A 16,301-nucleotide genomic window follows, 5' to 3' on the forward strand; every position below is an offset into this window, starting at 1 on the left:
GTTGAGAAATTGAGACCTGTGGTATGAGTGACTTACAGCAGGCCCTTAGTGAGATTCCACATCAGACTCCAGAGTGCCTGCATCTCATTTGCTACTTTTACTATGATATGTTGAGGGAATAAATAGATCAAGGACATAAGGACATCAAGGTATAAATATCCCAGAGTTTTTGTGCAAGAAAAATAAAATGTGATATTTTTGTTTTGATTCTAATACTTATCCTGACATTGAGGTTTTATGTTGTTTTTATTTGTGAGTGTGTGTGTTTTTTTTAAGTTATAAATAACAATCCATTGAGTCAAACAACCCAGAAAACTGTCAACAGTGACTCCTACATCCCTTTCTGGTTGTCACTGGTAGCATGACAGTATATAATGCAAAATTCTAGTATTTGAGAACTTCAAAGAAACTTCTCCTTAGTGGACTCCATACAACATTCTCTTCTCTCAAATGTAGTGCTTCAGAAATGAATGAAGTCCAACAATAACCAGTTTATTTACTACCAATTACACTGTTAATAGATTGATTTAGTTCCTCAAACTTTTAGTTAGCACTTTACATAAAAGTTTAAAAAACATCTTTTAAATTTACTTTAGAAAAAAATTTTATGACATAACCTGGTCTTATTTCAAATATGATATAACTTAAAATTATAAAGACCTAATTATGAAGGACACAATAAGATTCTTCCCTTTCTTTTGTTTTGAGAATTTTATTCTTCTCTGGTCCAGGAATAGAGAGGAAGCCAACTTGTCTGAAATGTGTAACATTTCTTCAACAACAAGCCCATTAATATTTTTCCACTATTATTTTTCTCATTAGCCAAGATTTAGGCAAATAATACTCTAGGCTCTTGTTATTTTACAATGACATAACTATAATATTTCTCAATATCTTCTCTCTACCTTCATGTTATTACAACTTTCCAACTTTAGAGATTTAAATATATGCTAATATGCAGATATTTAAAGTTTTAAAAATATCTCCACAACTGAGATTTAATCTGTAATACCACCAATTAGATAGATAATAGATAAAAGATAGATAACTTCTCATTTGAAAAAGAAATCTTTTAAAATGTTATATTTTGCCTGGCCAGCTCAGGGGCTGAGCATTGACCTATGATCCAGGAGATTGAGGTTCAATTCCAGGTCAGGGCACATGCCTGGGTTTCAGGCTCGATCCCCAGCAGGGGGTGTGCAGCCGATCAATGACTCTCTCATCATTGATGTTTCTCTCTCTCTTTCCCTCTCCCTTCCTTTCTCTGAAATCAATAAAAATATATTTAAAAATAAAAATAATAAAATAAAATGTTATATTTACCAGACTTATCTTAGATAGTCTTTGTAAGACAATATGCTATCCTAAACTCTCCTTCCTTCCACAAACACTGGCCAGATTCTACTGTGAGCCAGCATCATACTGGTGGCTGAGCTTGTGCCTGGATGAAGCCTGGCCCATAATTTCTAGTTGGTCTCATAGAGTTTACAGTCTAGTGAAGACAGGTCAACAAATGCACAGATAAGTAGAGGCATCCTTCATTGTCTGAATCCGATCTGCCCCAGAAAAACCTATTGGATATTAAGTATTCAGAGAGTAGGGACCTATATTCCATTATGTGGTTCTTTTTCTTAAAACTCTAAGTTTGTACTTTTTGAACACCTTCATCCATGTCATCCAACCCCCCTCTTTGCCGTTACGTATGTTAGAAAACTAATAATGCATTCTTAGCCCATCCCAAAACACCACTAGTTCACACCACTGAGACGCACTTAAACACCAATATAATCGTTCACCAAGTACTTTAGCAAAACATAAAACATTTAAAACATCAGTGGCCTAGCTGCTGAACACCAAATGAAGTCCAAGTAAGAGATGGTGATTACTTGGTCTAGGATGGTGGAAGTGGAGAGACGTGGAAGTATAGAAGATATATTTGATATGGTTTCTGTCCTACAACAGCTCACAATTGAGTCTCAGAAGACAGTTTGATGTATTGAATACTGACGGACCAAGTAAACATTGTCTGATTTATGTGAAATGTCTCTCTTCAGTCCTCAGGTGGAAGACAGTGAGGGAACTATTCAGTTTGATGGAGAAGGCTACGCAATGGTCAGCCGCCCCATTCGCTGGTACCCCAACATCTCCACGGTCATGTTCAAGTTCAGGACATTTTCTTCAAGTGCTCTCCTGATGTACCTTGCCACAAGAGACCTGGTAAAGATATGCACAGCTAATCTTCCATGATTGAAAATGTCTTGTTTCTTTTCCCTAGTATTCCAGTGCAATTATTAGTTATTGTTAAATTATCAGTTATTGTTCAAAGGAGTCTGGGATGGCTGTGTGATAACCAAGAGTGAGTGGTGCAGATTGTGTTTATATATTTTCACTGGTAACTTTAATTACATATATAATTTAATTATTACTTATTTTCAATATAACTCCCCACATAGTTTTTTTAAGAGAAGCACCCAGTAAATATTACCCCAGTGTGGAATTATGAAGCAGCAGAACTTCTTTCTTAGTCTTCTTCTAGAGAAGAAGTTGAAAGATGATTCTAAATATCCTCATTGTTTTTTCCAGGTAAATATTTCTTTTATTTTTAATAAATATATCTTTATTGATTTCAGAGAGAGGAAGGGAGAGGGAGAAAGAGGGAGAGAAACATCAATGACGAGAGAGTGTCATTGATCGGCTGCCTCCTGCATGCCCCCGATTGGGGAGCCTGCAACCTGGGCATGTGCCCTGACCCGGAATCAAACCTCGATCGCCTGGATCCTAGGTCGATGCTCAACCACTGAGCCACACCCAAGTGGGCCCAGGTCAATATTTCTAGTAAATTCTTTCAAGGAGCTTACCTTTTAGTTTGCTTAATATGTTTTCAAAGCAACCCCCTCTATACTCCTGTCATAAAAGGATACATCCCAGTGATTTGGTTGTGACCATCTGGACTATAATAACACACCCACAAATATTCCCAAAATAGTAATACCAATTCTATTTTCAAAATGGAGTTAAATTACCGATCAATACATTCAGTAATTTAGCCATAAGGCTCTATTATAAACCCCTCAAAGAAAGTGACTACCCACATGTCTCTGTGTATCTAATCACTGGTGTATTTTCACTTTATTAATAGAAAGATTTCATGAGTGTAGAGCTCACTGACGGGCACATAAAAGTCAGCTATGATCTGGGTTCAGGAATGGCTTCTGTTGTCAGCAATCAAAACCATAATGATGGGAAATGGAAATCATTCACCCTCTCAAGAATTCAAAAACAAGGTGAGTTTCTATGGTAATAATGCACTATGAGCCTTAATCGTGCCCTCCAAAGCTCTCATGGACCTAATCATGAGGAAGACACTGTCTATAATTTTAGGTACTCACAAATTCTGCGAAAAATTGATCCAGTCATTTCTTTGGCTTAGATTATAGGTGGTTTAGGTTAGACATGACAGATTGAAGAGCCAAATGGTTCTCTGTCATTTTCTTTTGAAACTGAGAGATTAATTTAAAAGCATAAAACTATCTTACAACTTGTCAAATTATATCCTGTAGTAGGTTTAAAAACATTGTGTGCTTTTCTTTTCTTCCTATTTTGTCAAGATGTTTGCTTTAGAATAGCCCACAAGTAGAATTTGCAAGGGTTGTTAGAGTACAGCTAATGGTTCTTTGCTTTTTAAAAATACCAAATAAATGATTAAGAATGATGTAACATTTTGATGGTTCCAAGACATTTTAAAAACACATTCACAGACATTATTTCATTTGTTCATATAAGCAGGTATTTTGTTCTGTTGTTAAGAAAGGGAAAAGTAGACTCTAACATCATGGATATATATAAATATGACCTCACAATCAAAACAGAAATCCAAGTTTATTAGGTATTAGTGTGCTGCTATTGTTATATAAGTATAATTGCTCTAATTCTGTGTACTATGTGCAAATGAAATTGTAATACTTGTTTACATAATTAGCCCTAATTAATTTTGACCATGCCAATGTGACATTTCATGGAAATTTATGTTTAACTCTGCACCATCCCTCATTCCTGCATTGAACAAATATCTGCCAAGCACCTACTAAGGACTATGCAGGAACTAAATGAAGTCTATGACAAGTTCTTAACTTCAAGGAGCTTGTAGTCTAATGGGGCGATAGGCAAGCAGATCAGAGGTCAGAAAGCTAATTGCTCTGTAGAGATATGCCTAGCAGGCTAGGACTCTCAGAAGAGAGAGGCCTTTAAGTCAAACAGAGAGGTCAGCTCCCAGGGGAATTCCCCTGGGGTGCAAAGAGGAGTTAGTTGAGGAGTTCGCTGGATAAAAAGCACCTTTTGATATTTCAGAGAAGTGAAAGCCTAGAGTGCCTCAGAGAGCATAACACATAATAATATCATTTCCAACTGCTTTTCCCTGGAGCATGAAGCCCTGGAGAAACTCCCCAGTTGGGATAAAAACTGTTTGTGCACCTGTATAAATTGGAATGCTGCTCAATACATTGCTCCATGTAAGAGAGACACTGCACGTTGCAGGTTAGAGGCTCTGCAGAGTAGCTAAGAAGAATGTTTAACTCTGTCCCAACATTTCCCAAACATCTTTGATCACCAAAAGCCTTCCATTCCTACAATACTAGCATTCTGCTGAACACACGTTGGGAAATGCTTTAGTAACTGCAAGTAAATCCACAGGCTAACAGGATGGATGTAGACATAAAATTATCAGGTGAGGCGAGAGAGATGCTGAGGCAGTTCACAAAGGGCCTTATGAGATAAGCTAATGAGTTGCAAGTTTATCCTGAAAGCTACAGAGAACTGCTCAGAGTTTTAATCAAGGGCGTGACACCATCACACCATCAAATTTGTGCTTTAGGCTCTGGCTGGTTTGGCTCAGTGGTTAGAAAGTTGGCCCACGAACTGGAGGGTCCTACCTTAAGCAGCCAAGGGAAGCTGTGTAACTGGCACACAAGTAGTTATGTGTCTCTGAGGACCAGCAGAGCTCTAGGAAAGAGATGAATAGCTAGGAACCATCATCATGGTTTAAATAGTTGTAGCTGAAGAGGGATGTGAAAAACCCAGCAGCCATATCTAGAATAAGACGATCCAAAGCCCTGGAGCAAACAACAGTATTGAAGCAGTGTCGTAAAGGAGGACCCCACAAAGGGGACTGTAGAGAAATGAACAGAGAAAGGAGAAAAAAGGAAGATACATTTTCAGTAGATCACACTGGAGGCAGAGTGACCAGTTAGAACCAATAATAGTCCAGGCTGGAGATGAATGATAGCTTCAGGCAAGAATTGGAATAGGAAAGGACACTAGGGAAATGCAAAATAAACCACCATGTGATAGCTCTGCACAGTTATTAGAAAGTCTAAAATGAAAAAGACTGACATACCCGGGGCTGGCAAGGATGTGGAGCGGCTGGAGCTCTTATGCGCTGCTGATGGGGATGTGAAAGGGAGCGGCCACATTAGAAAACAGGCTGGCAGCTTCTTAAAAGGCTAAATAGACACCTACCATCTGAACCTGCCATTCCACGCCCAAGTATTACCCAGGACATGAAAGTATATAGTCATACAGAGACTCACAGCAAGATCAGACTCACGGATAGGACGGGATGGGAATTCAGGTAAGGCTCCAGATACGTGGGTCACTGCTCCTGTTCAGGGACCAGGTTAGTTGTTTTCCATGGATTATTCTCAACTAGTTGGTAAAAGTACCGTCCCTGGAAATTCCAATGCTTCCTTTAGTAGCGTTCCCCGCTTCTCTGAGAATCCGTTAGTAGAACCACAGTCTACTTACTACCAATGGAAGTCTGCCAGGTCCCTCAAGTGCGCTGAGATGGACACAAGACTGAGAAAGACCATTTAGATTTCCAGGGGGCTCAGAGACAGAAGACAAGAATTACCAAAGTAAAAACACTTCATTCATAACTGCTCAGCACTGACTGTAAAATGCTGGTTAAGCCCTTACTCGGTGTCTAGTAGTTACTAAAACCCTTATTTCCCTGCTTACCCATAAATGATGTCTGAACTCATCAACACTGAAATTTTATGTTAATAGCTACCCAGTAAGGGAAAGAAATAGGGCAAGAAATAAAAGCAAGTGTTAGCATTTCGTTGCAGTAACCATTTCGTTTCATCACTATCACTCATGAAGGACAGAGGAAAGCCCTTCCTTTAAATCACTAAAAATATGCCATCCTGTGTCTCTCTGCCGGAGTAAACGCTTGGGCCAGTGAGTTTCAATTCAATTGTGTTTCTGCCCTTTAATCGGTTTTTCTTAGAGTGACTTCTAAAAATGCATATATTCACTCAGGGCTAAGGAGGAAAACGACCTCCAGTCACTGCCTTGCCTGAGATAGAGGCAGAATCTCATTTTCTCAGACACCATTAGAATATGTGCCAGGTGTGTAGAAGGAGGTTATTTTTATGTTCCAGTCAACAGCCCTATATAAAAACTTTGTGGATCTGAATAAAAAGGAGTATGTATGAAAAAGTCTTGAAAACAGTTTAGTTTATTGGTTGCTTTTTTTATTCTAGCCACCAGTGAGGTCAAAAATGTATGTGTGTATGAAATTAATATGTGTATAAAAGTAATTAAATGGTAAAATCTTAATTTGCTAAATATTTTTAATAAGGCAGTTATGTTTTAGGGGTTTTTGTTGTTGTTGTTTGTATGTTTTTACAAAACTCTGCTTTGAGAATATGAGGTTTTAATAGGTTTGGGTATTTTATTTTGGTCATTTTGAAAGGCAATTATGTTTGGTTTTATTGAAGATACTTTGTTTGAAATGGAAGATTACAATGGATCTTTGGAGTTTGATATTCTGTTTTCCAAAGAACACTATTCTAAAAGATGATGAGTTGAGAGAAAATTATAATGTTCCCTGGTCAAATAAATGTAGAAAATACTTCTTGCTCTGTGTTCCTGCTGCATATGTACATTGCATATCCACATGTTGGAAGAAGGTCTGGGCCGAGATGAAATCGAGATATATGTTTAATTTTTCTTAATCCAGTGTTTATTACATTTATTTGAACCAGGAACATTCAAGAAGCTAGCTATCCAAAAAATAAACATTTAGAAATGCCGTTATAACCCATTTGGTTCAAATGGCCATTTTCAGACCCTTGCTAATTCAGATCCTATATCAAGCAAAGATTTGGAGGCCAACTTGTCATGTTAGTGAACTAATGTCTCAGTATGCATCAAGGTGCCAAAAGACTGTATGCGAAGCCATTAAAGTCTGGCCTAAGCAACATTAGGGTGAGAAACCACATCATTCAGAAAAAGCCTGGCTCGGCTCTTCAGAATAAGGGGGAAAATCAGTGAGAGAAGAGGTTCCATCCACTTGCTGAGCGAAGCAGTTTAAACAGACAAGTGCCTGTTTTCCCTTTTCCTTTCTATTTCTGAATTCCTATGCTCATCATATTCGAAATACCTTTAAGGCCTGAGAGAAAAGCAAAAAGGCATGAAGACTGTACCTCTCTCACAACACTCAGCATCCTTCATCACAAATGTAATTTCCCAGGGATGTGGACCCCATCATTTTGCAAAGCCAGACGTTCCCATCTCTCCCATTTGTACGCAGCCTCCCAAACGCACCCCTTTGCGGGTGAGCCGAAGCCCCAGTGCTTCTGTGGATCCTGAGGTGGGCAGGAGGAGCCATGGATTCAGCATATTAATAACCTAACTCCTAATTAGATATCTACCTTAGTATTAGTTATCTTACTTTATTTTCTAACTACTTATCTATGTTACAGAAAACAAAGTCCATTGTTTCTTTGATGTTCATCTATCTAAACCTCTCTCTTTTATATTGATTGGCTTGTGTTCATTGGTGTTCAGGATATCATTTCACACTCTGTGAATAGTTTAATGATGTTTTTGTTTCTGCAATTCTTAAATAGTTGTATATAGCACAAGTGCCTGAGAAAGTCAGTGTTAATTTGAGAATTAAAGTAAATTTATCTTGAATTAACGGCGATGATATATATTAAGACCCAAATAAAATGTGAAACTTCTCTCTCTTACAGCCAACATATCAATTATAGATATAGATACCAACCAGGAGGAAAACATAGCAACTTCATCTCCTGGAAACAACTTTGGTCTTGACTTGAAAGCAGATGACAAAATATATTTTGGTGGCCTGCCAACGCTGAGAAACTTGAGGTAATTTAGTGTATCTCCAGAGCTAAGGAATGAGTTTTAATTAAGTGGCCACTATGCTCACTAAAGTTCTGAAGCTGAACTACAGCGGGAATGTCATATAACTTTTATTTGCTGAAAGGGCTAATCAAAAAATCATGTTGCATGTTAGAACGACACAAGGATTTAGAAGCCAAAGGATTAATTTGATATCTTTGTCGAAGAGATGGATGGGAATCACTGTTCCTCTTATATTCACCCGATGAAAAGAATTAGAGAAGTAATTAAAGGTGGAAACTGCAGTTGAATGTGGATCTTGTAATTGCTGTTCTCCCTGCACATTCGCTGGAGACAATGGCACACTGACATTGCTTAGTGTTCTGAAAATTACTCAGTGTTCCAGGAGGTGTGGGTATCACCTATTTTACTGCTGAGCATTAGCATGATCATGGGTATTGGAGCTTTCCCACATGCCTAATGCTAAAGCCATATTTGTTATTCTCACACCCATGCCAACTCTTTTTTTTTTTTAATTTCACATGTCTTTTACATTGCAGGATGGGATGCTATATTGATCTCATGGTTTAGTTAGTTCAAAAAATAAATACAAGTAACTAAAAAAAGTTAGGCAAAATTCCATGCGGCATTTAATTAATTTACTGCTTGGTATAAAAACATAAGAAATAAAAGCTATAGAGTAGTTGGTGCCTAATAAATGTTAAATAAATTTAATTAAAATGGGATGAATTAGTGGTTTTAATTTTGTATTGTTTTGTTTAGTTAGTTTTTAATGGTTACAAAGTCCTGTTTAGGTGTTACTACTCTAAAAAGACATGGTACAATTGGAAGGATCTAAGAATAACTGAAATGTATGGTGGTCATTTATTTACAGATTGTCCAAATGGGCAATGGAACTTCAGTCTCGTTTTCTGATAGCCAGCATGCAAACTGAGGTTTCCTCTTTTCCCTGTATCTGAACTCAAAGACCAGGCAACCGTGTAATTACCAGTCTTTCAAGGGTATAACTTGATAAGCTTTGTGGTGCAAATAAACTGGTTCTGCATTTATTTACGTTATAAGGCTTTTGTGTCTGGTCAAAAAAATCACTGCAGATCAAATGTATTTGAATAGTGACTTAGTTATTAATCATGCAACAAGTGTTTGTTGAGCACCCGCTATGTGCCAGGCATCATATAAATACTAGGGATCCAGCAGCTGTTCAAGTCTAAGATTTGCTTTGCAAGATCATTAACTAAATTCTCTATGAGTGGATTAAATATAGTTAGACTATAACTATCCAAACATACCTTTATTTATTCTAATAAGGACTTGTTTTTAATTACCATAAAGTGATTTTTAGGAATTATCTACAAAGATGCATATGTTAACTTTATTGAGATGAGTATAGGTGTTAGTTTTCATACTACATAACTAATGAGTCTCTATTACTATAATGTTTTTAATTTCACAATACAGCATCTCATAAATATGTTTACATGGTATGGCACATTATTTCAAAAACAATCTTTAGACATATTTGTGACTGATCAAAGAGTCATGCATTCATACTTAGCTGTTATTTTGCTCACAGACAGGATCTTATATGATAAAGTTCAAAAGATGTGGTAAACATAAATTATAATTACATGTACTAAGTTCAAGCTTTTTGAGAGACAATATTTATATACTACTCATAAACACCACAGCATAGCAACATTTGTGTATTTTTCTACTCAAAAGATTGAGTACTTTAAAAATTCATATTCCAAAATGCACATTCTCCAAGAGAATAGTGTGGGGAATGGTCATCTTTGGGTTCTAATTACAGTGTGGTCCAGGGCATATGTCTGTTTTCTGTTCTGATCATTTTTAAATTCCTTTCCTTTGAAGATCCCTGTGAGATGCTTTAAAGAAAGATTTATGATTAAAGTTTAGTTTACTGAATGAAAATGCAATTATAAGTAAATTATGTTTTTTTCTCTCTTTCCTTTGACCTAGTATGAAAGCAAGGTAAAATTTAATTTATGCATGCCTTCTCCCAGTGCATGGGTGGGGTAATGTGGCTTCTTAGACAAAGCAGCAGTGCAGAAGCAGAGCAACAGCTATGCAGCTTTATTCATAGTATATTTCATGAGCAGTAATGCATCCCAAGGTCGTGCTCAGGCTGCCCTGTGCTCACAAAGACGCTGTTGCTCACCCCCCACCAGCTGAGCTGCAACTAGACTTGTTTCACCAGCCAGGATGACAGAGTCGCTGCTCATTTGTTCAACCTCCCGCGCGCAGCGCCCCCTAGTGCTCGCTCTCGGCAGCACACGCTCAAGGGCAGTAGCTGGGCAGGTTTCCAGGCGCTGTCTAGTTCTGGGGAAGAGTGAGGCAGCCTCTTGGGTTGACCCCGGACTCCGCTTTCTCTAGTACCATGCTGTCTGCTGAACAATCAGCCTGTGCTCCCACATGCTTACCACCGCCTTGTTGCTTTCTGCAAGCCTGCAAATATCCAAATGTTTACACGGCCCTTGCAACTTTTGGCAAAGCTGCTTATTTATTGCCGTGTTTATTTAGAATTAGCTCTGAAGCTAGATAAAAGGAATCTCTGGAAATACTGTTTACTGCAAGTGTTTGCATGAATGTTGAAGAAGTTTGTGAACAGGCCCCTTAGCTTCTCAGGAGCATTCTAATTCCTGTTTGCAGAGAGGCGTTAGCGTGAAAGCTGTGAGCTGCAGGCCTCTCCGTGGCTGATCAAACGCCAGAGATACGCAGGCTGGCTCACGCTGGCTGCGACTCAAGGCTGGCATTTGGGTATTTCAGGGCCAAACTGTGCCGTATTTCTGAAAAGGAGATAATGAAGCTGAACTGATTCAAGAAATTTTTAAAACAAAAACTAGACTATGTAGAAATGAAAGTGTAAAAATATATAATCCAAGTTGTTTTATCGCGATACAGTAATGAGACCAGTCCAGCTGTTTGCTGAGATGGCTAAAAGGCAAAGGCTGGTGTTCAATGGAAATAAATGCTAATAAAACTCTGGAATGACACTATGTAGCTTTGTAATTTTGCCTTTGAGGCAAGCAGAGGAAACAGAGGCCTGTGGTTACCATTAGGAATCTGATCACCATATGCGATTGTTTATCCCCTGTGATTTTCATAACATTGAGCATGCTAAATCATTGTCATTTGAAATGGTTCTTTGTATTTCCATGAAACAGTGAACTACGTACCTTGTAGAAGTGATTTTCTTTATTGATAAGACCTCTGAAAAATGGTGATAGATCAGTCTCCCTCTAAAGGGAAATATGGAAACAAAAGAAATTCACCCATTTCCTCCCTTTGTACAGTAAGAATATAAGCAAGATCCTCACCCTCCAGTGGGCCATGTTCCACATAATAACCAAATAACTGAACAGAGGAGAAAACCTTAGGAACAAGGGGAAACGATCAAAGAAAATAAAGCAGTTCCAGAGAGAGAGAGAAAAAAAACAGAACAAATACCTGGCATGACATAAATCACCTGATATACACTGCCACGGTCTGATTTGCTTCCCTGCCTGTTTTTCCTCATGCCCATGTGCTTTTCATTAAGACAGAAAAGGGAGTCCTGGCATCATGGGACAAGGTGCAGAGGATTAATTATTATCCTAATTAGAACAATATTTTGGTGTTGATTGGACAGCTTTTACAGATGCAAAAAAGTATTTTTTTTTCTATTACTATAGACCTGCACTGTCCAGTATGGTAGCCACTAACCACGGCGGCTTTTTAACTTTAAATTAAAAAGAATTAAATAATGATATTCAGTTTCTCATTCACATAAGCTACATTTCAAGTACTGATAGCGACAGGTGGCTAGTAACTATGAACAATGCAGAACAGAGTATTTCCATCATCACTGAAACTCCTATTGGCCAGCATTGCTATAGACTAAATCAAGAAGTTTCATTATTTTTTACGTACTACTGGCTTATTTGTATTGAGCACTTACTATGTGCTAGCATGTTTATCGCTTTTTAAGAAGTCATAAGCTAAAAGTAAACATTCAGGTGTCATCTGGGTATAGAATCCATTTTCAACTTGGTTGGAAAAATTAAAGTATGCTTTGTGCCTTTGGTTGCTTTATTTTATTATTACTTCAATATAAAATAAGAACTTTGGGGCTAATCTGTAAATCCAATATTAAAGTATCTCTTTTAGGACTATGTAAGCCAAAAGAATGTTCCTTAGGCTGTTCATTAAAAAGCTCTAAAGACAAACACAATATTATCTTATTCTTTAGCTATATCCCCTACCCCCCAGAAAATGTCTCAATGACAGAAATATTTTATTTTTGAAATAAATGTTTCCAGATTTTTCTTCCTAAATTTTGAGCAATGTTTTATTTAACTGTTTTGGTATGTGATTTGACTATGCTGCCTACACAATTGACTGCTCTCTGGTGAAAAAAGAAATACAGTTCATTACGCATATGAAGAACGTAGGAAGTCAGTTCATCCCTGTACCTTGTAGCATTTAAATGCATGTGTAAGATTATTTTTTAAATGGAGAGGAAGACTGATTCCTCCTCAGGTTGGTGTTAACATCCACTTAGTCCAACCAGGAGAAGATGGAAGCATAGTGTGCTGGGTACACATGTGCACATGTGTGTGCACCGTTTGACAGACAAGTGCCTGCCTGCGTGTCAGTTTGCTCTAATGGCTTGTGTTCAGTAATCACAGACACTGCACTGCCCTGGCCCTAATAATGCTGCTTTTGTTTTCTATGTAACTTTTCAACAGACCAGAAGTAAATCTGAAGAAATACTCTGGCTGCCTTAAAGATATTGAAATCTCAAGAACTCCATACAATATACTCAGTAGCCCTGATTATGTTGGTGTTACCAAAGGATGTTTGCTGGAGGTTGGTTTGTTTTTATTGGCTTCCTAAATACATTCATATCAGATTTCACTTCTTAGTTTGGGTGCTCTTACAGGGACCAGGCCCTTGTTAATGTTTTAAATTCCTACTCACCCTAGTCTTAGCTATGTGGTGATGATAAAGCAAGATTGAAACACTTCTTTAAATTACTGTAATCAACTGAACTTAGAAAATGGTATTATTTGACCCTAAATCATGAGCCAGTTTCCCATATGTATAGTACTTCAGAGAATGTATTTTTAATATTAATCTCCTTTCTGGTTCTCTCTTCCTTTCCAACACTACTTTTCCATTTTCCTCCTTTTTGTCATCAATTTTAGATTTATTTTATCTGTATGGGTTCTATATAGCTTTTCTGGAATGTGTTAGGAATTCACACAAATAGTTAGTAGTAATGCACCCCATAATCATTAACGCATAACATCTTGTCTACAGCTTGTAAGTCAAACTTCCTTTTCTTTGGAAATTGCACAGACTGGGAACTGTCTATAAAGTCTTACCTTTGACATGACTGCAAAGCTCCTTGTTACCTTCTATCTTCAGCATCTTTTCTTTGTTGCCAAAGCAGCCCAGCAGCCCCCTGATTGCACTTGACATTCTGCCCTGATTCTTCAATAGGGGCTAACCCATAGGAGAGAGAAACATAGGTCCCAGCTTGGCTCTCTTAAAATATCTGTAAGCAAGAGGCCAGTCGTCATTAGCAAATATTAGTAAGAATTTTATGGGAATTCTAAAAGCTATGAGTTTGTTTACCAAAAAAAGTCAAATGTATCATTCTTATAAAATTTTAATTACCCTGATATGACACAGCTATTCATTCAAGCTGCTTCGTCCAATTAAAATTATTTTACAGCATTGTGATGGGAAATGAAGAGAGAACAGGAAAAAAGAAAAGTGAATCCAGCACTGCGCCATCAGGTTTAACAACTGGAACAGAACGTCCAGGGTCTTCATTGTGCATAGCTGTAGGCTCCAATTTGCAATTAGCCGCAGACAGCTACCCTGAGAAGGAAAGAAGGAAATGCATACAGGATTGAATCTCTATGGATCCATACTGGCCTCTTAAAGAAAGTTTTACTGAGAGTTTTAATCTTCCGAAGCCTAACTCTCATTCACATGCAGAAGACATATACATAAGGATGGAAAACTGTCCAGAAAATGAATAGCTTGTATGTGTCGAAATGATGATTCTATAAAGCCACTTTTCAGTAACTAGGAATTATTTTGCAACTAAAATATGAGGCAGAAATTTGATGTGGATAAATACTGAAAAGTCGGCACAGTCATTTTGTCTGAACTATCCAAACTCTATGTTTTGAAAATTGGAATAGAAAGTAGATTATATATTTCACAATTCTTGTGTCACTTACCTGGAACTGAAACACCATGGGGAAAAATACTCTGCCTTAAAGGATTCCTTCCTTTTACTGCAGCAAAACCCAGGACTTTTAAAATGAGCATTTTAAGCACTCTAAATGCCTAAATACATGTGCTTGCTTAAATAAATCCTAGCATATTCATAAAGGGAATGTCCTTCTGCCATTAAAAAAGATGATTAGATCTATGTTTACTGACAGAAAGTTATCTTCCACATATGTAGGGGGAAAAAAGTTACAAATGAATGTGCCTGTCATGATTCAGTTCAAATGTAGAGAGGAGGAGAGAGGAAGTGGGCAGACTCGTGAAAGAGAAATGAGCGAATGCTGCATAATGAATGATCAGCTATGTGCTGCTACACAGCTTTGGGATAGGGGTGAATTTTACTTTCTCCCTTTTGCACTTTGTTACTGTCTAAAATGTTACTGTTTTAATTTTATTATCAGCAAGGACAATGGTAGTATTTTCATTTTGAGAAGAAAACTGGACTGTGACATGTTTGTTTTACTTATTCTTAAAATTTAGATGTTATCTGATTTTTTAAAAATTCTTCTAGAGTAGATTTATACACTTGATAGCAATGAACATCTTTACGTTGGGCTCATGACTGAGGAAGAACACAGAACAAGGCCCTGGTCATACTCAGCTTTAAAACATGGACAAATAGTTGATAGAGGGTATTCAAGCGATTAATTACAGTGTGTTCAAAGGAGATTTAGCAAGATAGGTTTAAACCAAAAGAAAATTTATCTATCAATAATAATCTTTTTTATTTTAAATCAAAAGTTCTAGAGTAAAAACAGGACAGAATTTTCATTTTTAACCCAAACTATTCAGAAGATTTAAGTTAGAGCTGGAAATGGTATTTCTTCAGTTGCTCTTAAGCTCTCCACGTGACTATGGATTTTCATGCTTTCTAAAACTACCAAGTATTTCACAATGTTGAGTACATTGAAGAGGGTGTGTGAGATGGAGAAATTAATTTAAACTTTCTTTCCTTTTACCCACAGAATGTTCACACGGTTAGCTTCCCCAAGCCTGGTTTTGTGGAGCTGGCGCCTGTGCCAATTAATGTAGGAACAGAAATCAACCTGTCCTTCAGCACTAAGAATGAGTCTGGGATCATCCTCCTGGGCAGTGGAGGGACACCTCGGAGAAAACGAAGGCAGGCTGGACAGGTATCCTCACACCTAGTTAATAATGCATTTTCCCTAATGCTTATATAAAACCATTATTTTATAAAGAGATTGGTGAGGCATTTACGGTTTATAAATTGCTCTTCTGTTTTTAGATTTGCATTACTTATTTCCACTATCATCTTCTTAGGACAATTATCTCCACTAGGATTTTCCTGATGGTCAATTCCAGGTGCAGTCACACTTGTATTTGTACCTATATTTCATATGGGTTTATCACATGCCTATAGAAAGAGAGAAAGCTTAAAATATATCCAAATTATATTAATCTTCTCTTGTCTCTAAGTCCTGTTCCTTACCAGATCTGTAGATATCCATCTAGGGTCCTTTAAATTTAAATTTCTTCTAGGATCAGTTTTCCAGTTTCATTAGTCAACACGATGCAGTCCGTTGGAGCCTGACCCACTCCACCCTCTTTGGACACAGAGAAGGCAGAGAGTAGACCTGAGGCAGGCGAAGGCAAATAGAGCACAGCTAACACAGGCGTGGACGTGGTCCATGCTCAGTCTAGTCTCCCTCAGAACATTAAAATAAAGCCTACACAGTGTCTGCTTTGTAAGGTTGTAAGCTTCAGTTTTCATACATCCAGCCATTTGATTCTGTTAAAACCTATCTCTTAGTTGCCCAAATCTACGCACCCTCGCTCCTTACTGCCTTGATATTCCTTCACTG

The 16,301-nt window shown here is 37.6% G+C and overlaps 1 protein-coding gene across 6 annotated transcripts in view; it reads left to right on the forward strand.

Annotated features, from left to right (window-relative positions):
- Nucleotides 1-16,301, forward strand: part of LAMA2 (laminin subunit alpha 2) — a 459,384-nt gene that overhangs the window by 415,992 nt on the left and 27,091 nt on the right. For all 6 annotated transcript variants that reach the window (XM_081140004.1, XM_081140000.1, XM_081140002.1 and 3 more), the window contains 5 exons: nt 2,055-2,217; nt 3,140-3,284; nt 8,037-8,175; nt 12,918-13,038; nt 15,444-15,611. In XM_081140004.1, the coding sequence (XP_080996130.1) occupies nt 2,055-2,217; nt 3,140-3,284; nt 8,037-8,175; nt 12,918-13,038; nt 15,444-15,611 (736 nt within the window). The remainder of the gene's footprint in view (nt 1-2,054; nt 2,218-3,139; nt 3,285-8,036; nt 8,176-12,917; nt 13,039-15,443; nt 15,612-16,301) is intronic.

This window comes from Miniopterus schreibersii, assembly GCF_964146895.1.
Source record: "Miniopterus schreibersii genome assembly, chromosome: 6".
In the NCBI taxonomy this organism is placed as follows: Eukaryota; Metazoa; Chordata; class Mammalia; order Chiroptera; family Miniopteridae; genus Miniopterus; species Miniopterus schreibersii.